This window comes from Pelodiscus sinensis, chromosome 22 (genome assembly GCF_049634645.1).
Source record: "Pelodiscus sinensis isolate JC-2024 chromosome 22, ASM4963464v1, whole genome shotgun sequence".
In the NCBI taxonomy this organism is placed as follows: domain Eukaryota; kingdom Metazoa; phylum Chordata; order Testudines; family Trionychidae; genus Pelodiscus; species Pelodiscus sinensis.
The window spans coordinates 10,337,390-10,361,503 of record NC_134732.1 but is presented as its reverse complement, the minus strand read 5'-3'; the positions used below and the strand labels follow the sequence as shown (position 1 = coordinate 10,361,503).

Sequence of the window (24,114 nt, the reverse complement as noted above, 5' to 3'; positions counted from 1 at the left end):
GGTCAGCTGGGGACTCCCCAGCTGCTCCCGGGCTCCGTGCGGCACTTCTCTGGAAAGCGGGATCAGCTGGGGACTCCGGGGAAGTATCTTAGGGTATGTCTATACTACAAAGTTAATTCGAACTAACGGACGTTAGTTCAAATTAACTTTGATAGGCGCTACACTAGCGATCCTCTAGTTCGAACTTAATTCGAACTAGCGGAGCGCTTAGTTCGAACTAGGTAAACCTCATTCCACGAGGACTAAGCCTAGTTTGAACTAATTAGTTCGAATTAAGGGCTGTGTAGCCGCTTAATTCGAACTAGTGGGAGGCTAGCCCTCCCCAGCTTTCCCTGGTGGCCACTTTGGCCAACACCAGGGAAACTCTACTGCCCTCCTCCCAGCCTCAGAGCCCTTAAAGGGACATGGGCTGGCTACGGTGCCCGTGCCAGGTGCAAGCCTGCCAGCACCCAGCCAGCAGACCCTGCACCTGGCACGGCTCGAGCCGGCTACCCGCTGCCACCCAGCCCTCCCCCTCTTCCTGGGACCAGGCTGGCAGCTCCAGGGAGCCTGCCCGGGACCGCAAGAGGCGGGCGCCCACCTGGTCTAGTACAGACATTGTGGACCTCGTCTACGACCTCCGCACTAGGCACAGGAAAGTGGTCATCTAGGGCAGGATAGCTGCCAGCCTGGCCACCCAGGAGCAGGTTTGCATGAAAATCAGGGTGGTCCAGTGAAACCCCCGACCCTGAGCCCTGAGCTTAGAATGGCCGTACTGGGTCAGACCAAAGGTCCATCTAGCCAAGTAGCCTGTCTGCCGACAGCGGCCAACATTAGGTACCCTGGAGGGGATGGATCGAAGACAATGACCAAGCCATTTGTCTCGTGCCATCCATCTCCAGCCTTCCACAAACAGAAGGCAGGGACACCACTCCTACCCCCTGGCTAATAGCACTCCATGGACCCAACCTCCATCACTTTATCTCACTTCTGTGTAAACTCTGTTCTAGTTCTAGCCTTCACAGCCTCCTGCAGCAAGGAGTTCCACAGGTTGACTATTTGCTTTGTGAAGAAGAACTTTCTGTTATTCGTTTGAAGCCTGCTACCCATTCCTTTCCTTTGGTGTCCTCTAGTCCTTCTATTATGGGAACTAATGAAGAACTTTTCTGTATGCACTCTCTCCACACCACTCATGCTTTTATAGACCTCTATCATATCCCCCCTCCGTCTCCTCTTTTCTAAGCTGAAAAGTCCCAGTCTCTTTATCCTCTCTTCATATGGGACCTGTTTCAAACCCCTCATCATTGTAGTTGCCCTCCCCTCTTCCACCCTCTTTCTTCCCCTCTCCCAGCTCCTTTTCCCAGTCTCACCCAGTTTTGTTCAAGAAAGAGAGTTTCTATTTTTGACCACACGTGTCCTTTATTTTGTACATCAGGAAGGGGGGCTAGGCAGGGGTAAGTGGAAGGAGGTGAGGGAGGAATGGGGTACGAGCCCCCAATGGGGAGGACTGGGATGGCTCTGCGGGCTCCTCAGGGTGGAAACTCTCCTGCAGCCCCCCGATTGACCCCTCTCCCCAGATGGCAGCCTGCGGCAAGTGCATCCGGGCTGATGTCCGAGTGCTGTGATGTGCCAAGTGTGGGCACTCAGGGCACTCCAAGCCAGGACTGCTTTGCAAGCGGGAAACCCCCTGAGAACTGTCTGTCCGGGGTGGGGGTCGGGTCCCTTTAAGCACAGCCCTCGGCTAGCCTGAGACAGCAGCTCCACTCCCTAAGTCCTCATCTGATGCCCTGCCGGCACTGCTTCCGGCCATCCTTAACCCCAGTTCAGGGTCCACTCTGTGAGGACGCACTAGTTCGAATTAGCAAAACGCTAATTCGAACTAGTTTTTAAGTCTAGCTGCGCTAGTTCGAATTAGCTTAGTTCAAATTAAATAATTCGAACTAAGCTAACTAACTAAGTTAGTTCGAATTAGCGCTGTAGTGTAGACATACCCTTACAGAGGCAGCAAGGGAGGGGGGGAATGTCAACTAATCGACTAGTCAAAATACCGGATAGTTGACTAGTCTTTTACATCTTTAGAGGGGAGGCAGTTGATACCACTGTGTTTCTTAACTAATTGTTCTATTACAACTCCTTTGGAATGCGTTTTATGGTCTGTGCCTGACACCTTTTGGCATTCTTTATGCTTGACCTGTTTTTGGTTAGCCAGGCCTATTTACTGCTTCCAGTTTCACCTAGCAAAAGTCTTGCTCATCATGTTTCAGGCCCGTGATATGTGATTTTATGTTACAGACCCTCATCTTACTACATAGTGTTGAGAACCCAAGGGTTTAAGGAACATCTGCACTGATTAGGCCTCAAATGGAGTATTGTGTCTGCTTCCGGGCACTACATTTCAGGAAAGATGTGGAGAAACTGGAGAAGGTCAAGAAGAACAAAAAAATGATGAAAGGTCTAGAAACCATGAGGTCTGAGGGAAGATTGAAAGAATTGGGCTTGTTTAGTTTGGAAAAGAGAAGACTGAGGGTGTGTCTAGACTACAGGGTTTTGTCGACAAAAGTGGACTTTTGTCGACAAAACTAAACCTGCATCTACACTACCGCTGACTTCTGTCAACATAACGTCGACAGAACTCAGCAGTTTGTCAATGCTGGTAAACCTCATTACGAGGAATAACGCCTTTTTTCGACAGAGTTCTGTCGACAGAAGGCGTTATTGCATCTAAACTGTCCTACACTGCCATGTCGACAAAGCAGCTTGCTTTGTCGACAGAACTGAATGTAGTCTAGACGCTCTTTGTCGACAGAAGCTTTGTCAACAGTATCTGTCGACAAAAGCCTGTAGTCTAGACGTACCCTGAGAGGGGACATGATAGCAACTTTCAAGTACTTAAAAGGGTGTTACAAGGAGGTGGGAAAATTGTTCTCCTGAACCTCTGATAATAGGACAAGAAGCAATGGGTTTAAATTGCAGCAAGAGAGGTTTAGGTTCCTAACTGTCAAGGTGATTAAGCATTGGAATAAATTGCCTAGGGAGGTTGTGGAGTCTCCATCATTGGAGATTTTTAAGAGCAGGTTAGACAGACATTTGTCAGGGAAGATTTAGATGGTAACTGGTTCTTCATGAAGGAAGGGGACTAGACTTGATGCCCTCTTAAGTCCCTTCCAGTTCTAGTATTTTATGATCTCTGGGATCTCACATATTTTTAAAAAGTGTCTTCCTGGGTTTCCTTTTCCTCAGAAATCAATCCCAGCAGTGCAGTTGCTCTCTTCAACCTGAGAACTAAGTCATTGTATCCATGGCATAGGCATTCACAGCCCAGAACCCCTGTCCTCCCACCTTCATAAAGCTCTTGAACCACAAGTTGCTCCTTCCGTTACTTCAGTGGACTGTTAATACAAGCTTACTAAAAGGAGTGTGATGGACAAATGAGGCCACATATTTGGGAAGGGTTTTATTGGAGAGTTGAGAGCTCTCATGTGGAGGACTTCCAAGTACCAGAGTATGTTGTACACAGCTAATGTAATGCCCACAATTATACTGAAATTCATCTTAGTGACTTAAAGGGCCAGGAAAAATGAGTTGCTTAGCAACATTGTTTTCTTGTAAAGGGAGAACAGATTTGTACTCAGTATGTCTGGTGTAGTTAGAATACGGTGTTGAGACAAAAGGTTGCCAAAGCAGGGTGATGTTGTACAGCCTTGTACATGTATGACCCAGCTGAACTGCAGCTTCTGATTAGTGTGTATGTGAAATGTGCTGTATGGGTCAGCGTTAGCTCCTTTTTGTGCTCAGGGTTTGGGCCACAGACTGTCCTGATTAAAACCAACAGACTGAGACAGACAAGAAAGTTCTAAAAATAGAATAAAGTGCAAAAAACTTACCATGAGACCAGGTGGTCCCCGTGGGCCCTGAATTCCTTTGAACCCGAGGTCTCCTGGTGGTCCCTGTAGATAAGAATCAGATATAAATCTCAACAGAGGCAGTTTGTTCCTTTGTTTACTACTCTGTAATAAAGACAGAAATGTGACCAGTTGTATGTAAGAACGGGAGAGCCCTGATTTTTTTAAAACAGTGGGCCCACACCCATGTTCTGCAAATCTCCCCCATTCTCTGGAAAGTGGGATGGCACTGACTTTTAGAATAGCACTTCTTAGTTGTGCCTTTTTCTGTGGAAACTTAAATATAAGGTCACATGAGATGTTCAGATAAAATGGGTATAAAACCTACTTCAGGGGGCACAACACCAGTGATAGGATAACTACAGGTGATAAAGATGAGTCTCTTCTGACAGAACAAGGGCAGTTGAGCCATTCAACTTGTCAGAAGACCATTAGAGGGGATTTAATGTTTCTTCCCATCACTGGTCTTGGAGGGAGTCTGAGCTTCATCCAGATGACTGTAACTTCAGTGTTTTAGGGATGATTTTAGAAGCTGAGTGGTTCAGAGGGCTAAATGGGAGTAAGCTAAAATAATTAAGAATCATCTTTTGAGTACAGTAGCTTTCTGTAAAGAAATCTGCTACTAGTTTGTGTTGGTTCTCCCAAGAGCATAGAACAGCAAGAACCATGTTCCCAGTAATCCATCTGCCACAGTAAAGTGAGGAAGGGAATGTGTCTTATACAGATACTATACAGCCCAAGAGATACAAGGAGGTGTCTTACCTTTGGCCCAAACATGCCTGCAATCCCTGGAAATCCTGACTCGCCAAAGTCCCCCTGGAAATAGCAGCCAAGCAAAGACAAATGAAAGAAAAACCCAGAGCAATAAATTTCAACTTAAAGGACTTATCATGGTACTTAGGTTGAAAAATACTTATGGATGTTTCTGTTTCCCTCTAAGCCAGGAATTATGACTGAATACTTGGAAAGGAAATCCCCTGTTCTGGAAAAGGGAATTGGAGATCTTCCTATCTGGTTGAGTTAAGATATTAGCATATTCTCCCCAAGTGGCTAGAAGGTATTAAGATACAGCTTGGGTATTTGGGCCAGGGGCAGGGAGGGGGGTACGCTCCAAGAGCTGCTTTTAATGTTCTCTAAAGGCCATACCTTTGCAAAGTATCAAACTCTGATAACTTTCAAAAAAGCCCTGTTTTGCTTTTTAATACACTCTACACCAGGCCTGGGCAAAATACAGCCTTCAGGCTGGATTTGTCCTGCCAAGACACCAGATGTGGCCTGCGGACGCTGTGGGGAGCCCCAGGCAGGCTCCCCACTTGCCTCGCCCCACCCGCACACTGCTCAGATACACAGCTGTAGGATGGTTTTTCTTTAAAAACTATGAGTCTGGAGGGGAGGGGGAAGCTTTAGGAGCTGCTCCCGCCCCCAGCACAATCCCTTTGGCCGGATTCTGGCCAGAAACTGGCCATGGGGAGCTGCCTGTTTCAATAACAGGCAGCCACGAAGCACAAGGGGCTCCAGAGCACATGGCTACAGCTTGTGCGGCGTTGGGGCAGGTGGGGAGGCTGATTCAGGAACCGCTGCTGGCTGGTAAGTCTCCTGGCAGAGCCTACCTTTGGCAACCCAGACCCTCCCTTCCCCAACCTTCTGCCCCCTTCTCCTGTCCCCTCGTCTACATACCCATACCCACTCCCAGATCTGGCACCCCAATCCTCTGCCCCAGATCACTGTCCCCTCCTGCCCTAGCTCACAACCCAAATCCCTGCACCCCCCTCCTGTACCTCAATTCCCTGTCCTAGGTGACAATCCAACCCCCTCCTTCCCAGTCCAATGCCCCAGGTCGCAACTACCTCCTTCACCCAAACTCCTTCCCTTACCCCAAGCTCCCTTCTGCACCAAACCTCTCCCATATCCCACTATAATGTAATTAATATAATGGAAGAGTGTGGCCCTCATCCACTTTCCAAATTCTTGGAGTGGCCCCCCATTAAAAATTATTGCCCAACCCTGCTCTACACCACGGTGCTGATGTAACACCAGCAGAAAGCCCTGAACCTGGGACTGCTGGAGCTTCATGCACGACCCTGTAGAGGAACTGCATTCTCCCTCTCTGTAAGTGGTCCAAGTGCCACTGGATGGGACCGTGCACCATGCCCACTAGGTGTTTGGGTTACACTGACTCCTCATGAAGGCCCATTTTGAGCTGCAGCCAGTTTATCTGTCAACAGGCATATATGCTAAGAACTTTAAAATACGGGAAAAATATTTCTCAGCTCTTGCCAGTTTTAAATAGGTCTCTAAGGATTATCACTCACATTTCAAGGAAAAAAATCATCTTTGAACAGTTAGGGTATGTCTACACTACCCTCCTAGTTCGAACTAGGAGGGTAATGTAGGCATACCGCACTTGCAAATGAAGCCCGGGATTTGAATTTCCCGGGCTTCATTTGCATAAGCGGGGAGCTGCCATTTTTAAAACCCCGCTGGTTTGAACCCCGTGCAGCGCGGCTACATGGGGCTCGAACTAGGTAGTTCAGACTAGGACAAAGCCTCAGAGGCGCGGGACCCCGCCGCCGCTGCGGCTTTGCTCCCGGTGCCTCTAGTCTGCTGGGGACCGTCTCCAGCAGACCAGGAACACCGGGAGCAAAGCCGCAGCGGCGGCAGAGTCCCGTGCCTCTGAGGCTTTGCCAGAGCAAAGCCTCAGAGGCGCGGGACCCCTCTGCCTCCCCGGCTTTGCTTCAGGTGTCCCTGGTCTGCTGGAGACGGTCCCCAGCAGACCAGGGGCACCCGGAGCAGCTTTTCTCGCCCCGGAGGTCGAGGTGGCGGGACCGCTGCGCTCTGGGCGGTCCCGCTGCCTGTGAGCTCCGGGGCGAGAAAGCCCTGTTTGTAAGTGCGGATCCGACATAAGTCGGATCCGTGTAACTCGGGGACTACCTGTATATTGGCATGCAAGCTCTTTGATAGTGACATACTGATATCAACAGGGCAAAGTGATTCAGGATAGTTGGGAAAAGATTAGTACAAAAACAAAGTAATAAGAGCTGGAAATGTGTCTTGTTTAGCTCAGTTGTAAATGACTTAGGTGATGAGGATTTCACCACTTCTCTTACAAGGCGATTCCAGAGTCTAATAGACCTTGCTGTTAGGAAGCTTTTCCTGCCATGGTAGTGAGAAATTGCTTGGCAAGCTAGGACCTGTTTGAAATCTGTGGAATGCAAGTAGCTTTCCAAGGATACAAAAAAAAAAACCTTAACTATCCATTTAAGGATCCTGGAAAGGAAACATATTACTGCTACTCCCATGGTAGGATAATCTCGCTCCATGGAGTGGTTGGCAGCAGAAATAAATGAAAAGCAAAGAAGAGTTCTAGAAGAAAAAGAGCTATGTGCTAAGTTACAGGAATATCTTATCCAAGAGGCCTGAATCAATATTTACACAGCAACCTGCAGGACTGAACAGTGGGTACATGAATCTGCCAGTCATGTATACAAAAAAGAGAATACAACAGGACTCAACTTGACTCTACTTCTTGAGCCAGGAGCCTGTGACTTTTCTTGGCCATTTAGGTTATGTCTACACAGGAGCGTTATTTTTGGAATAACTGATGTTATTCTGAAATAACAAAGGGTATGTCTACACTACCCTCCTAGTTCGAACTAGGAGGGTAATGTAGGCATACCGCACTTGCAAATGAAGTGCGATTTGAATTTCCCGGGCTTCATTTGCATAACGGGGAGCCGCCATTTTTAAAACCCCGCTGGTTTGAACCCCGTGCAGCGCAGCTACACGGGGCTCGAACTAGGTAGTTCGGACTAGGATTCCTATTCCGAACTACTGGTACACCTCGTGGAACTAGTCCGAACTACCTAGTTCGAGCCCCAGGTAGCCGCGCTGCACGGGGTTCGAACCAGCGGGGTTTTAAAAATGGCGGCTCCCCGCTTATGCAAATGAAGCCCGGGAAATTCAAATCCCAGGCTTCATTTGCAAGTGCGGTATGCCTACATTACCCTCCTAGTTCGAACTAGTGGGGTAGTGTAGACATACCCAAAGAGTGTGTCAACACTGCAAGCCATTATTTCAAAATATTGTCAAGCTGGAGAATTTCTTACTCCAACTCGTGTAACCCTCATTTTACAAGGAGTAAGGGAAGTCGAAAGAAGAGTGTTCTTCCTTTGACTTCCTGCTGTGTAGGCAGTGCCAAAAGCCAAATTAAGCTACTTTGAGTTAAGCTATGCAATTGATGTAGCTCAAGTTGCGTAACTTAATTCGACTTTAGCCCTGCTGTGTAGACGTAACCTTAGAGGCTTCTTCTAGGATGGTGGAGCAAGCAGTGTTCTCATTTCTCTCACTATCTAGGCTATGTCTACACTTGCAGCTTCTTGTGTGAGAAATATGCAAATGAGGCTAAGTGTAGAATATTGCTGAGCCTCATTTGCATACCGAATGAGCTGCCATTTTTGCAGAAGAGGCTCTTGCACCAGAAGGAGCATCTACACTGCCCCTTTTTGCACAAGAAAAACCCTCTTGCACAATGCCGTTATTCATGAAAATAATTGGCGTAACGACATTGTGCAAGAGGGTTTTTCTTGCACAAAAAGGGGCAGTGTAGACAGCTCCTTCTGGCGCAAGAGCCTCTTCTGCAAAAATGGTGGCTCATTAGGTATGCAAATGAGGCTTGGCGATATTCCACACTGCCTCATTTGCATATTTCTCTCACAAGAAACCGCAAGTGTAGACATAGCCTTAAAGTGCAACATTATACTATATATCTTTGTTAGTCTCAAAGGGTATGTCTACACTGCAGAGGAAGATTGAAGCTGCTGCTGTCAATCTTCCAGGCTACGTCTAGACTGGCCCCAAATTCCGGAAAAGGGATGCAAAGCAGGTAAGTCAGCATAGGGAAATCCGCGGGGGATTTAAATATCCCCCGCGGATTTAAATAAACATGTCCGCCACTTTTTTTCCGGCTTGGGGAAAAGCCGGAAAAAAAGCGTCTAGACTGGCGCGATCCTCCGGAATAAAGCCCTTTTCCGGAGGATCACTTATTCCTACATACCTACTTCAAGTAGGAATAAGAGATCCTCCGGAAAAGAGCTTTATTCCGGAGGATCGCGCCAGTCTAGACGCTTTTTTTCCGGCTTTTCCCCAAGCCGGAAAAAAAGCGGCGGACATGTTTATTTAAATCCCCCGCAGATTTCCCTATGCTGACTTACCTGCTTTGCATCCCTTTTCCGGAATTTGGGGCCAGTCTAGACGTAGCCCTAGGGTTTGAACTAGCTGTTTAGTTAATACAGTTAATTTGAAGTGAGAGGGGCACTCTTGTCGATGCCAGCAGTCCTGCTTTCACAAGAAATAAGGGAAGTTGAAGGAAGAGTGTTCTTCTTTCAACTTCCTGCAGTGTGGACAGCGCCAAATATTGAGTTAAGGTACTTTGACTTCAGCTACGCAATTAACATAGCTGAAGTTGCGTATCTTAATTCGACTTTGTCCTGTAGTGTAGACGTACTGTAAGGTGCCACAGGACTACTCATTGTTTTTAAAGTTACAGACTAACATGGCTACTCCTCTGAGACCTATTGTCCTTGGAGTGTAGGAAGACAACTCACCAATTTCACAGGAGAATGGGGCCCAACACTAGCATAGACATGTATAAATCTAATCTTCACACATTGCTAGGTATCTATCCATGTCTTAACTGCAGTGAGGAGTTCATTGTTTGTGATGCGTGGTCTATCTTGGCAGGGGACCAAGCGACCCGCATACATACACATTTCAAACAGTTGAAGATCCCAGCAGATGCAAAGACAAACAGATGTTGAGCAGACAGTAGGAGATTTAATTTGGTTTCTTGTCGGGGGAAGGTCTCTAAATAGTAGGGATAGTAAGGGATGCAAAAGTACTTGAGAGTTGTTGACAGTTTGCTCTCTACTGGACAGAAGGGACTCAACAGGAGGGATATTACTTCTATCCCAAGGAGTTTACAATTAAGTAATTATAGCTCCCGGTGTGGAATCTGCTGTAACCTGAGACGCAGCGCGAAGCTAGATAAGGTCATCTTACAAGTGTGATGCATTAAAAACTACAAGGCACAGCAGCCTGCTTTCATAATGGGGTGTTTGCATTCCTTTGCTGAAGCTGATCAATTTTACAGCTCTCCGGGACACCAACCAATTGATGCTCATGGGGAGGGTCAGCACAGCAGCTGAGAGGCGTAAGTACCACTGCTGTACGTGCATGAGCTGTGGTCAAACTAGTGCCGAAAAACAGCAGTTTACTTACTGTGGGATAGACGGTGACCCATGTCCCCTCTAATCTTTTCCATCTATGTGCAGATTTTCCCCTCCATATGTGGAATAAATGTTATGTGCACGGAGGCATGTGCGAATGTGTATCACCAGTAGAAATAGAAAACTTAGCAGTGGACACTCGTCTAATCAGCTGGGTGCCATTTTGAATTTCTTGCTCCTATGCACTACCAGGACTATGAGCCAGGTGGGAAAACTACAGTAAAACACAAAGCTTTTAAATTAACACAACTAACCGGCTGTCCTTTGGGTCCTAACTCTCCTGGGCTTCCTGGGAGCCCCATTCCTCCTTGTGTACCCCGTTTCCCTGTTGGGCCAGTCTGACCAGGCAATCCTCTTTCACCCTACAAAGAACAACACAGAATTAAAATCACTCCAGGGGATCAGCAATTAAATATAAAAGCATGCAACAGAAACAGCCAGTGGCAGGGTACATCTGACAAGGTGGAAAAATAATGGCCACTGGGGAGGGAATGTGGCTTCATTTATGCATCACCCAAGGCTGGGTGCAATGGTAAATGTTCTCCTGGGATGTGCAATGAAGCCAGTAATGGACAACAATGTGTTTCCAGAGTTAGTTTGCAAAGAGGCGCAGTTACAAGCTCAGCTGACAAGGTGTGTCCCAAGGCAACATATGAGGGAAAGGGTCATGCTCTCCCATCATTTATACCCCTGCTTGCCCTGCCCCTCATCCCACAATGTCTCAGTCTCTGCTCTGAACAAGGCTGATGAGACAGATGATGAATCCATGTGAAATGCTGAAGGAATTCCAAGGGTTCAGAACAGTAACTTTAATCCAAAGCTAACGTTTGCCCTGATACTGACTTCTCAAGACAGAGACAACAAAGGGGTGTCCAAGACCCAGCATCTCAACTCCCCCTCCTGCTGCCCTTGCAAAGCTCCAGTGATATCCGTGGTGGCAGCCTGTTATTTCTACCTATGGCAGCTGGGGGGCAGTAAGTGACAACTTAATGGGTTAAATGAGTAATTTGATTGAAATTCTTCAGCATCTCCAAACCCAGATGGAATCTCTCTATTTACAGCCCCTTTTTACAAATGGCTAAATCATTCCTGGGTCTGGTTTGTTTTCTGTGATCCACTTGGGACAGGGAAAGAACTAGTAAGAAATCCAGGAGTTACTAACCAAGCCTTTCACTGTTTCCGCTGGCTCAGAACTGTTCCCGTTCACCAGCAGTTCAGCCCTGATGGTGCTAGCTGAAAACCTGGCAGTGTGAGCTCCTTCCCCCACTAGTGCCTGCTAAGACATGAAGGCCTGGTCTATACTAGACCAGGAAGGTTGGCTTAAGGCACACAACTCCAGATATGTAAAATGCATAGCTAGAGTTGACTTCCCTTAAGCTGAGACTTGGCAGAGCCCACAGTGTGGGAGGCATTTGCTCCCATTGGCTTCCTTACTCCTTGCTGAAGAACGAGTACTGAATGTCAGCAGGAGCTGCCCTCAGCGTTTGATTTAAGGGTCTATACTAGATCCGCTAAATCAAACGCCAGAAGATTGACCTCTGGAACGTCAATCTTCTGGTAAGTGTAGACATGTCCTAACAGTACACACTTCCAAGGATGCAAGACCTTCCAAAAGAGAGACCTGGTCATTCTTGCTAGGAGCCTAGCTATTCGAGATCCCTAAAAGCAGTGCAGGCCAGGCAGTGTGAGGTTCCATGCCACCTTCCCAAGTACACTTAGAACAACAACAACAACAGAGACCACTGTGAGCTGGAAACTGACCTTAAATCCTGGTGGCCCCTGTGCTCCTGGGAGACCAGGTATGCCTGGGTTCCCTTGTTTTCCCGACATCCCTGTTGTGCCTTCTTCCCCATCATCTCCCTGTTCTCCCTATAAAACAAGTCCAGGAAAGAAAACAGAGAAAGTCACCCTATGCTTCTGGGCATGCTCAACCATGTAGCCAGAAGCAGCATGACTACAGAAACAGCGGGCCTGGCTGGCATGGTGTGCATTTATGAGTGGCTGTGTGAGCATTCGCATAAGATTTTACAGCACATGGATCTGCGCATACAATAGCCTGTTTGTCTGGCTGAGAGAGCCACTTTACTTACAGACTTGTCCACAGGGAGCCATCTGCCTGGGTTTTAATGTGTGAACTCTGTGTATATAAGGCAGCACAGCTATAGGTGTGTGTGTGTGTGTGTGTGTGTGTGTGTGTGTGACAGCACAGCTATAGCTCTGTGTGTGTTTGTGTGTGTGTGTGAGAGACTGTATGAGTCTATGAATATATGATAGCACAGCTATAGCTCTGAGTGTGTGTGTGTGTGTGTGTGTGTGAATTTCAACTGCTTTATCCTTTGCCCTTCCCTCCTCTGGGCTAGTATTTGCTTAAGGTGTCCCAATATTACTGTTTCAAACTTACCTGCAGCCCAGCTGTGCCATCCTTCCCAGGCACTCCATCCACTCCAGGAGAACCCTCCTGGCCTTGTCTTCCCACTACGCCCCTCGGACCAGGTAACCCAACAGGGCCCTACAAACACAAAAGAATTAGTGACTGAAGTCCTGGGATGCTAGGGACTCATACCAAAAAGGCTGAATTTTCACCTACCGGCGAGCCTCTGCTGCCAGCTGCACCCCGTGGCCCTTGCTTTCCTTTTTGACCCTAAAGAAAAAGAAATATGGTATGGTCCTACCTGGGAAGACTGTTTTGGCCTCTACAGTTGAGAGCAGTTTAAAAAGGAGACATATAAAGTCACTTGCTACAGCAGAAGGAGATGAATTATTATTTGGTTATATTACAAGTAGTTCTCTAAGAGTCTCTGGGTTATCTGCTTTAGAGGGCAGGAATGAATAGCCAGAAGGCCCTACATTTTTCTAATATAGAACAGATGAGGACAAATAAAGCAACAGGATGAATTTGAGAGAGAACTGCAGCTCTGGCATGCATTACAACACGATACTCAAAGATTATTTCATTCATCATTCCTGGGCAGTCAACAACCAAGCCTTCTTCAGGGGACTCAGATAGGGAAAGTCTTATTCTGGCCTCTATTAGGATATGTCTACACTAGCCCCTAGTTCGAACTAGGGTGGCTAATGTAGGTATTCAAACTTGCAAATGAAGCCCAGGATTTAAATATCCTGGGCTTCATTTGCATGTTCCCGGGCGAGCACCATTTTTAAATCCCCTTAGTTCGAACTGACTGCTACACGCGGCTGTCAGAAGTTAATCCGAACTAAGGACTTAGTTCGGATTAACTGTTACTCCTCCTGCAATATTTAAAAACCGGGCTTCATTTGCAAGTTTGAATGCCTACATTAGCCACCCTAGTTCGAACTAGGGGGCTAGTGTAGACATACCCTTAGATTAGATAGTTTCCCTTGGTCTGGAGAGCTGGGGGTAAAACCTTCCTATGGTAAAATCTGTAATGCTGATTTGCTGATAAGGGAAGCATCAAAACAGCAAGAATGCAGTCCTGATTATTAGCTAGGAACAAGGATTAACTCCTGCAATACAAATGGAACACTTGGCCTCATCGTCTTTGCTAGGATTCAGAAGCTTTGAAGCTCTGTCATGTGCTAACACATTTTAAAAAAATAAAGCAAGTGTTTTGCGTATCACTTCTCCATCTGCAGACAAGTCTCTGAAATCCAGGCCAACTCTCTGGAACAAGAGCTACTGTTACTCATTAGACCCATGGGTAGTTCCAGATCTAAATGGGTGAGAGGGTGTGTCTCTCTTTGAATGCAGTCGCCACTTCGCTCTTTGCTAAAATCACCTATTGTAAGTCAGTCTAGTTGGCAATATGCCAATTCCCATATCTGCCAGGGTGGAATGTGAATTAGCTGAGTACTGAGGTCATGCACTTAAATTTAGGCAGCCAAAACCTCTGGTGGTTAATGGATTGGGAAGCTGTAGAGCTAGACAGACAGGGAAGCAGAAGTAGATACTGATATACATTTGGTTAAGATAGAACCACATGCAGTGGTTTCTCTTGTTGTGGGGGAGCAATTTGAGGGAAGGACCCTTCTGAGAAGCAGGAAAAATGGAGAATTGTGGATTTGGAAGGTTTTAGCCAGAAAAGTTTTGTGGTTGAAACCCAGCTACAGAGAGAGACGCTTGAATGGTTCAGATTTTCCCCAGGGGCAGACATGCAGATTGTGGTCAAGGGAAGCAGAAACTGGTTGTGTGGGAAAGAGGGACAATCCCAGACAGTAATTAAGGACCTGCCAGGAATTCATCTATGGTGCTAGTTCTATATTTCTCTTAATCTTCTCCAGCCCCAGGAAGCCAACGACTAATGGGTTTGGACACTCAAATCAATATTTGCAGCCCTGCTATGGGGTTCTCCATGGTCATTTCTAACCACAGACCAATGGACAAGCCACATACTCTTGGAAAAGCTGTGACCGTTCTGATTTCACTTCAGCTTTAAGCTTGGGATGCCATAAATCCATCTTCCTGAAACCTACCTCTTCACCTTTGGATCCCTTTGGTCCTGGCTGGCCTGGTGGTCCAGGATCCCCCTAGAAAAGATGACAAAGAAAATCTGCTTGAAATACTTTTCTGGCAGCATCTTGCATGGAGTATAAAGAGCAGCATTTGCTGTGTCCCTTACGGCATTGACCATATGGAATCAATTAATGGGAGCAGCCTGTGCACTCACTACTACTGGGGAGGAAGGAGCTAGAGATGGTCTCCAGAGACTATTTAACAGGGTGTCATTTTGGAAAAGCAGCATTGTCTCCCCCCACTTGGTGCGTCTCCCCCTCACTTGGTCTGTGGTTGTGATAACTGCTATTTGACCTTGAGACCCACTGTGGAAAAACACATTATAAAGAGCAGGTAATAGGAACAGGCCTCCTCTCAATAAAGAGTTCTGGCTTTAGTTTTAAAGCAGATCAAGTTGTCTCTGCAACAAATGCTGCAATGATACTTATGGTATTTGAGGCCTCCCCTCTCCTGAGCCCCTTGCCCTCTTTTGAATCTAGATTTCAGATGTGTCAAAGCCAGCTCTGAAGGGGAGAAAAGCGAGATAAGGAAATTGATCATATACATATGCCCTGCCCTCTTCCTCTTCAATTGTTTTAGTGGATTTTGCTGATGGCAAACAGCAGGATGTGTATTCTCTAACCACGAGACAGCCTGGACTTATTCCAAAGAAGATGTAGCAGGTTATTGCCTGTCTGCAGATCGTTCTCATTGTTTTGTTTCTAATTGTCTGCTGTTTCTGAGCCTCCTGCTTCTATACCTCTTCCTCCAGAGCTGCCTGCTTCTGTTGATTACCTTGGGGGCAATTTGAGGCTGAAATTAAAGAGCTATGGAGGGCTAACCACTTCTAATGAAGTCACAGACCACTGAGATAGGGACTTAAAAATAGAACTTATAACACCTTCTTTCTGTAGCCCCACAAAGCACAGGAGTCACTTCAAGTGTGACTGACACTGTCTAGTATGTTCCAGTATGTTCTTGCACTCCAGGTGTTACAGCTCTGATTAGATAGAGGAGAGAAACCAGATGATAAGCTGATTTCCAGGAATGGTGTTAATTGAAACTTTTGTGCAGATGCAGCTCAGGAACTTGAATAAGCCTAGGTAGCACAAACAGTACAAATGTCTTTGGAACCCATTATATACATGTATTTTGAAGGCATGCACAACTTCTCAAATTTCTTTCCAATAGCTTTATACGACTTCGCTAGTTTGTGTAAAAATAAGAACAATATGAAGGGGATATCAAAACAGCATTGCCATGAAAGACACTTGACAACATCCCTTCTGTGTTCACCCCACTGATATTCTGACCACTTGTCTAGAGCTGAAACACTTCTGCATTATTTGTTTACGACTGCAAAATATTTTCATGTTTTAAACTGCACCTAGAAGGGAGAGGACATAGGAACACACCATGCTCTGTACAGGGCAGAGTGTTCAACACTGGGTAGAACTTGACGGGATTGTTTTATTTCATACCCCCTTTGGAGAACACCCTACTGAATGCATTTTAAGCCACATCTAAGAGCTGTGTAAACATAACAGAGCAGAACCTCAGCGGATGTAAACTGACAAAGTGCTACAGATTCAGTGAAGAGATGCTGCTTTATATCAGCTAAGGATCTGGCCAGAGGGAATCTGTGCATGGTTTGTTTCTGTGTTCCCCACTGTTCAGTTTATAGAATGATTAACGGCAAGACAGTCAGGCCAATGTTTAGGGCTTTTTTTTCAAAACTTGAGAACACCAGGAATGAGTGCAAAAACCACATATGCACTTGCATGTCTGATATACTGGAACAATTACCATCAACCTATACAAAAAATCTAGTACTTGAGCATGACAATTCCTGGTCTGTGGTTTGACCGATCATTTGTGTGTGCATACAACCACAATATTTGCATGTACAAAATAGATACATTTACACACAGCCCCTGGAAGTTCAGGTTTTAAAAATCAGGCCTTCAGTTTTAATTGATTTTAGTCTTCATTAAACATGCCAGACTAAGAGCAGGTACAGCATGGGCGGCAGCTGGACAAACTTATTCCACACTGCTCCACCTTTGGCCTTCAGCTTACCCTGGATGGGCTTCTGTAGGAGTGAGGAGGGACCCAATCAGTCTAGAGCCAACGAGAGGTGGGGCTGTATTGTGATTTATGCAATGTGGACACCTGTCCAGTAGGAACCGGACAAAGACCCAACTCATTTCTTATCTAGCCCAGGCATTTGTAAAGCATTTCCATCCCATCTGTATCAGTTTGGGTCACCAGTGACTTGCAGATGAATGCCCCATATATATATATATTTTAGAGTGCATTTGTCTGTCTGTGAGTCTGTCTGTCTTTGCATCTGTGAATCTGTATGTTCAAGAACTCCTACAATGTAAGAGCTAGGATCACCAAATGCAGTAGGCAGCTTCCTCTTACCCTAACTTAAACCAAGGTCAGGGTTTGGTTGTGCCTGGAAAATGGGAAGTGCTGGGAATGGGACTGTTTTTGATAACATGGAAAGGGAGGGAGCAAAGAGGGGAGGGCTGCGAAAAGGAGGGGCACAGAGAAGAGGGACGCAATACTGAGAGTGGCCACTGGGGTCAGCTGCAGCATAAAGAGTGTGGCCAGCAGGGCTGGGGCTCCCCCATCTTGCTTGCCACCAGACCATGTGAGTAGCACCCCTTCTCCAAACCCAGACAACCTGCAGGACGTGTATGTGGGGAACCCACTGGAAGAAGAAACAGCCCCCAAAGCCTGGATTCTTCCCAGATTGCCCCAAACGGCTCACATCCACAACAGCCTGCAGGCCACAGGGGAGTCAGTGGGAGGGGGGCCCCTGGAGCTTTGCCCCCCCCAGACAGCCTGCATGCTGTGGAGGGGGGGAGCCCTGAAGGTCAGGGGCAGCTCACAGAACCTGGCCAGCCCTCCAAAGTACCTCCCCAAACAGCCTGCAGGGTAAAGGGGTTTGCTGGAGGCTGGTGGTAGCCCCTGAAGTGCTTCCACCCCCAGACTAGCTGTAGGGTGGGTGGTAGGGGGAGGGGAAGAGGGCAGCTGGAGGCCAGGGCCAGCCCACAAAGCCCCAACCTCTACCTGACAAGCGCACAGCCCTGGATCCCCCCCTCCCAAGAGGAGACTCCCTATGGGGAGTGCAGCCCCAGCCCCTCAGGAGCAGCTGGAGGCTGGGAGCACTGCTACAGTTCCCTGGGACGAGCTACCTCCAGAGCAGCAACACCCCGGCTTCCACAGGCAGGTCCAGTAACACCCCGCACCTTCCAGTCCCCTGTCCTGAGCCTCCTGCCCTGAGTCTTGCACCTCCCATCTGCCTTGACTTCTGCACCCCTACCTCCTTCCTCATGAGCTCCTCCACCTCTTTTCCCCTGCCTCTCCTTAGCCCCGAACCCCCATTCCAGCCTTCATTTTCCTTCATTTTTTAAAAAATTCAATCATTAAAATAAAGCATGTTCATTCTTCATTTTTTAAAAATTCAGTTAAAAACCTGAGCAATGCTGGGTACATCTGCTAGTTACTAATATAATCCTATTGCATTACAAATCTCCCACATGTTCTGTCCTTTTTACGTCTGGTAAAGCAGGTCTAGACACACAATATTAGGACATAGGAAGCTGCTGCTCTCTCCTCCCCCTCTTGTTTTATAGGAAAAATAAAATATATCATGTGATATACTTTGACTGCCCCTCAAGAAGCATACATTTTCTGGATACAGATATTCCTAAAACCCCACTGAGCCCTGGCATATGGAAATGCATGTATTGTAGTTTGTAGTCACCATGCATTTCTTCTGACAGCCTTTCCCATGATGCTCCCCTGTTCGGACGCCATTTGTCACGTACACACTAGAGTAAAACCAGATGAAAATCAATCAATTAATGAAATAAAATAGAGTCTTACGGGTAAACCTTGCTGTCCAGCTTTTCCTCTGTCCCCATCAAGTCCTTCTTGACCCTTAAACAGATGAGACAGTGCCTGTTAATTTATTCTCTGGCTCTTTCTTGGCATAGGTAAACAGCTGTGGATGCTGCAGCCACAGCACACAGCGTGGTACTGGGCAATAATGAGTGGCGGGAGAGGTGCAATGTACACAGCTATATTCTCTGCCAAAACTGGGAAGGCAGAGTCATTGGGTGGTGCTATGCAGATGAATGTATAACAGGAAAGCAAATGCTTTTCTTGGGCAAGACGACCTTTCTCAAGCTAACTTCCTAATTCATCCAATTCCTTCCCAACTCATTTCCGCTCTCCGTAACTGTGGGCTGATTTCTGACTCTGAACACTCCCGCTCCTTCTCTGCTGTCCCCCCTACGATCTGGAACAACCATCCTGTATCTTTCTGCCTCAATGATTTTCTCATCTGAAAACATGTCCTCTCCCTTGTTTTGATTTTCTCTCTCAGTATTATTATACAGCTTTGCTATTCTCATAGACTTTAAGGTCAGAAGGGACCATTATGATCATCTAGTCTGACCCCCTGCACAATGCAGGCCACAAAATCTCACCCACCCCTCCTAGAGTAATCCTCTCACCTATATCTCAGATATTGAAGCCTTCAAATACTTTGAAGACCCCAAGATGCAGAGAATCCTCCAGCTGTGATCTGTACCCCATGCTACAGAGGACGGCGAAAAACCTCCAGGGCCTCTGCCAATCTACCTTGGAGGAAAATTCCTTCCTGACCCCAAATATTCTGTATTTAGCATTATTTAGCACTGTAACTGTACTCACACTGTATGATAGACACTATATTAACAAACTGAACTCTGTAGGACTAGTTGATACCTTCTATACTTTTCCTATAAATATACCTTTTAAAAAGAAGAGAGTAACAAGTAGATAAGGCCTCATGAACATCTTGGATTAACTCGTGGAACGAGGCGTACAGATAGTTCGGAGTAGGAAGCCTAGCGGACATTTAAAAATGGCGGCGCCCGGCAACATGCAAATGAAGCCCGGGAAAGTCAAATCCCGGGCTTCATTTGCAAGTTCGTATGACTACATTAACCACCCTAGTTCGAACTAGGGTGGTAGTGTAGACATACCCTCAGCTAGTTAACTGTTCCAAGTACAATGTACTTGGATACTGATAGGAAACAGACAGATAAGAGTTATAACTAGCTACTATGTTACAATTTAAGCAGGGAACAGGGCTCATCTAATGCATTCATAAATACAAAATGCATTAGTTTAGCTGAATACCTGATTACTGATGCCTCATGGAGACTTCAGTGAGTAGCATTTCTCTGGGAACTTGTGGACAGACTTTTGGCAATGACAAATAAGAGAGTTTGGTACATTTTTGTAATTAATCACTCTCGCTGACTGCTTCTGTAGTGAGGCAAGATCTAATCTTATGAGATTCTATTCAGACTAGCTCCAGTCAATCATGTTGAGAAGCTACTGACAGAGGGACTGGAAGACTCTACAAAACAGGTCAGGAGTAAGGGGAACTCATTCATAAATCTGGTCTTGGCTGAGAGAGCCCACAGCTGACTGAGAAGATTTTGGAAACTTCCAATCCATTAAGTTAACAGGGATCCCCTTGAAAGCATCTAGCCTTCTGCCAGCAGCTACGAACCCAAAGTCTCAGCTTCACCCAACATCATCATGAACTTGCTATCTTGTGAACTATTTCCTCAAAGCCTTCTGAGCATTGTCCCATATCTCCTCTGGTTTTAAGAGGATCACTGATGAGAATGTCCTGCTCATTCTCTCAGCCTTGCAAGCACAGCTCAGATATGTGACATGGTGGGGGCCCTGATGCTATCTGGTCTTTTCTTTGCCTTCTGCAACTGCTCTTTCACTTTAAGGAAAAAGATGGGAATCATTCCTCTGGATATTGAGTAAAGCAAACAAGCCATTTACTGCTCGCAAGAAGCAGCCACGGTGAGATGTCACGTCACAATCACAGAGCGAAAGATTTAAGCCTGGGCTGTTGCATAGATGAAGAACTTTTCCAAATTTAGTTCCTAGCTGTATATTTAGAATTGAACTTACAGGGTAGCCAGGGTCTCCAGGATCCCCTCGATCTCCTCTGTTGCCAACTGGACCCTACAACAACAGAATAAAGGTTCAAGGTAGATGTGAAATGCCAGTGGGCCACTGTCATGATCTCTAAAAACAGCATCTTCTATGATCAGGGAGAGAATCCAGATAGTTGCCTAGCTTGCATGTGCAATCCACATAAAATCAGATCACAGGATTAGAGAAGGGACTGAATAATATCTTACTCTGTCACCAGGTGGTCCTGGGGGGCCTTCAATTTTCCCATCATCACCTTGTTCGCCCTGTAGACATAAATATTAGTGTTAAAACAACCATCAGCATACATAACAGGTGATTCTATAAAGGCCTGATCCAAAACCCTTTAGAATTTGGGGGAACCTTCCCAATGATTTCAGTGAGGTTTGAATGAGGCCTTAGAGACTGGATAAAAAGATGGCTTTAAATAACTTTAACAGCACTTAAAACAACTACTTAAAATAAAAATAATAATCACGTTTTTGTTAAAGGGGTTTTAACCTATTATTCTTCCAAATAACACCTATGATTCCCAAAAGTGAATAAGGTGAGAGAAATATAATGACATTCCTCTTGACTCTTTTCAGATGGTTAACTTTGTTCTGAGTGAGTTCCACACCACTTCCTCCATGTGTGTGCATCTCTTTTGCACAGCAACATAGGAGAGGAAAAACATTCTTTTACAATAATCCAATGTGTCTGCAAACCCACCAGATCTAAATCAGGTGTCTCCCGGAGAGCTAGCTCCAGAAATTACTGAACTATCTTTAAAAAGCAACTGACAACATTTCAAAGTGAGAGAATGTCCCTTTGAGTCTAAGAATGAAATTTTCAGAAGGGCCTTAGTAACTTCAGAAATCTAGTCTCATTTCCAAAGTGACTTAGAACCAGACTGACAAAGGCATTTAAAAGTCTAGAGGGGTCGCCATGTTGGTCTGTTACTTTAAAAGATGAGTAGTTCCGTAGCACCTGTGACCTGATCTACACTAGGACCTTAGTCCAAAATTAGCCCCCCAAGATCGATTTTCTAAGTGATGCGTCCACACTACCAAACCTGTTATTCTGGAATAAGGGGCCGTGGAATTTAAACTCTGTAGTCCTGCTTTCCATGAGGAGTAATGCTAAGGAGCCTAAAGCGACATCTACTCTGCGAGAAAAGATCATGACACGGAGTCTCAGAACTCAGGTCAACTGACTCAAGCTCATGGGCCTAAAAATAACAGTGTAAATGGTCAGGCTCTGGCTGGTGCCTGAGTGCTGAAAACAGGTGGGGGAGGGAAATCTAAGAGACCATGCTGCTGAAAATCTACACTGCTATTTTTAGCTCCGGAGCCCAAGCCCGAGTTTGTACTACTGAGCTCTGAAACTTGCTGCTGCAGGTGTTGTTTTTATTTTGTAGACGTACCCTAGTCTCTTTGGAAGTCATTGGGACTTAGGCTCCTAATTGCCTATGTCCCTTTAGAATATGGGATGTAGGCACCTAAATCACACAGTCACTTTTGGAAACATTAACCTAGATCTTTTTCCATCCAAAGGAAGTCTAGTTATAGTGGTCTGTCTGAAACACTCATGTGTACCTCCAAGGGTAAAGGGTGAATCACACCTATGAACCTGTTTGGATAAGGATTATGAAGGATGAAGTGCTGCTAAATTTGAAGGATTAAATGAGCACTGATGGGTAAAACTCAGCTGGGCAACCTTTAAAATAAGGAAAGATGCCTTAAGTGATAGGCACATGATAGAGGTGACTCATGATGAGAGATTAGCCTTTGATGTTCAGAGCCTTCTTTTGGGTTTGGCAAACAGAGAAGGAATTTTTAGGGAAGGTCTGAGAGTGTCTGTTTCGCTCAAACATATTATTCCTTGTACTTCCTGCTTCTGGTCATGCGGGTCATCAACAAGCTTCTTTTAGGGTATTTCTGCCCTTCCCAGCTCCAACTTCATTTCTGCTTCCATGAGGAAGCAGAAACAAAGAAAAGGGGAAAAATGGAAAATAAGGGAGGTGGGGTGAGAGGGGGAGGAAGAGGAAGACAAGTTATTTCAAATCTTTTGAACTTCCAAAAAATGGAGTCCGAATTTTGGGTTGGTTCTTATTGATAGGAACCAATGTGCCTAATGCCTAATAACCTGACCCCAGCGAATCTGTGCAAAGCTGTCCATGTTGCAACATGCTCTTGCTCACATATGTTCTCTTGCCAGGAGGAGCTGGGTAGACAGGAATTGTACTGAACCCCAAAAAAGGATTGTTCTAGCCCAGAGCTGCAGCACAGTCCAGGGTTTGGCAAGAGGGTTAGTTTTCTAGTCTTGTCTGAATGGTTTCTTTGCTGACTGTTTCTGCCTGGAGTAGCTACCCCTTGCTGAGGGACTCAACAACACAGCTGCATATAAAGCTAAGCAATGGGTGGGTATGGGGTGCTTCGTTGGCTTTCTGGATTTTATTGTCCTGGCAGGCAACCTAGTTTGGAATTGAGAAGCATTTTTCCTCATCCTTTGTACATTCCCTGATCTATATAGGGAGCAGAGCTGCTCTGAGTACACACCCTAGCTATGTGCTGCTATCAGAAACTGTTCTTGTAGCCATTTCAGACCGATGGTGAGCCCCTTACACAGCTGCTTGTATGAGTAATTCCACGGAATGCAGTGGGACGACTTGTGTGAGTAACTGCTTAGCAGCGTGAGTGAGGGGTTCACAGAGAGACACTCAGTTACCCTCACTGTGCACTCCACCCTCTAAAACACAGATGCTCTTTTGCTGTTTCTGTTTTAAATTCACTTGCATAAATCACGAGGGGTTACAGTGTCTTAATCCCTCTGGAGCCTGTTTCTTAGCTCCCTGCGTAGGATAGCTACATTCCAGTGCCTCTGTTTTTTGGCGACTTGATGTTGCTGAGTCTTTCACATTCTGGGTCCTGAGGATTAAATTAATGCATTTAACAGCTCCTTTGGGGTCCAAGGTCCTTTCAAATGCTGTATTGTGGTTTTTAGGTGATCCTTTCCCCTGGCACTTGGGGGCTGCTGGTTTCTAACTCTTTGGGACTACTGTACCAAAACTTCCCTCATATTTGGGAACTCACAAAGTTAATTCCTGTGGGGCCAAGCAGTTGAGTCTTTGTAACTCAAGTTATTGGTTTCTACAAACCACCGCAGCGTGGTTATTAAGGTCCCTTCTTGCTTTCTTCCTCCAAGGTGCTGTGGGTACCCTGATGCCCCAAACATTTGGCAGTTGCTCACAATGCTGCCACTTGGTAGAAAATATGCAGCGCTAGTTTTGACTTTGGCAATGGTGCATCTGCAATTGGCAATGCTTAGTTTCAGAGAGTCCCAACTACAATCAGCAGCAGAGCACCATTGTTGCCAACGCCTCATTTTCTGAAGGCAGGGATAGGAAAATGTTTATAAAGGAGCCTGTGACAAAGGCTTGCAAACAGGACAGCAGCAATGGATGGTGATAAGT

The 24,114-nt window shown here is 46.1% G+C and overlaps 1 protein-coding gene across 3 annotated transcripts in view; it reads right to left on the bottom strand.

Annotated features, from left to right (window-relative positions):
* The window catches only part of COL27A1 (collagen type XXVII alpha 1 chain), a 305,308-nt gene that overhangs the window by 11,268 nt on the left and 269,926 nt on the right, over positions 1–24,114 (bottom strand). For all 3 annotated transcript variants that reach the window (XM_014580186.3, XM_014580187.3, XM_014580190.3), the window contains 10 exons: positions 20,870–20,926; positions 20,637–20,690; positions 18,537–18,590; positions 14,618–14,671; positions 12,753–12,806; positions 12,567–12,674; positions 11,927–12,034; positions 10,420–10,527; positions 4,644–4,697; positions 3,864–3,926 (listed from right to left, as the gene is read on the bottom strand). In XM_014580186.3, coding sequence (XP_014435672.2) covers positions 3,864–3,926; positions 4,644–4,697; positions 10,420–10,527; positions 11,927–12,034; positions 12,567–12,674; positions 12,753–12,806; positions 14,618–14,671; positions 18,537–18,590; positions 20,637–20,690; positions 20,870–20,926 — 714 coding nt within the window. The remainder of the gene's footprint in view (positions 1–3,863; positions 3,927–4,643; positions 4,698–10,419; positions 10,528–11,926; positions 12,035–12,566; positions 12,675–12,752; positions 12,807–14,617; positions 14,672–18,536; positions 18,591–20,636; positions 20,691–20,869; positions 20,927–24,114) is intronic.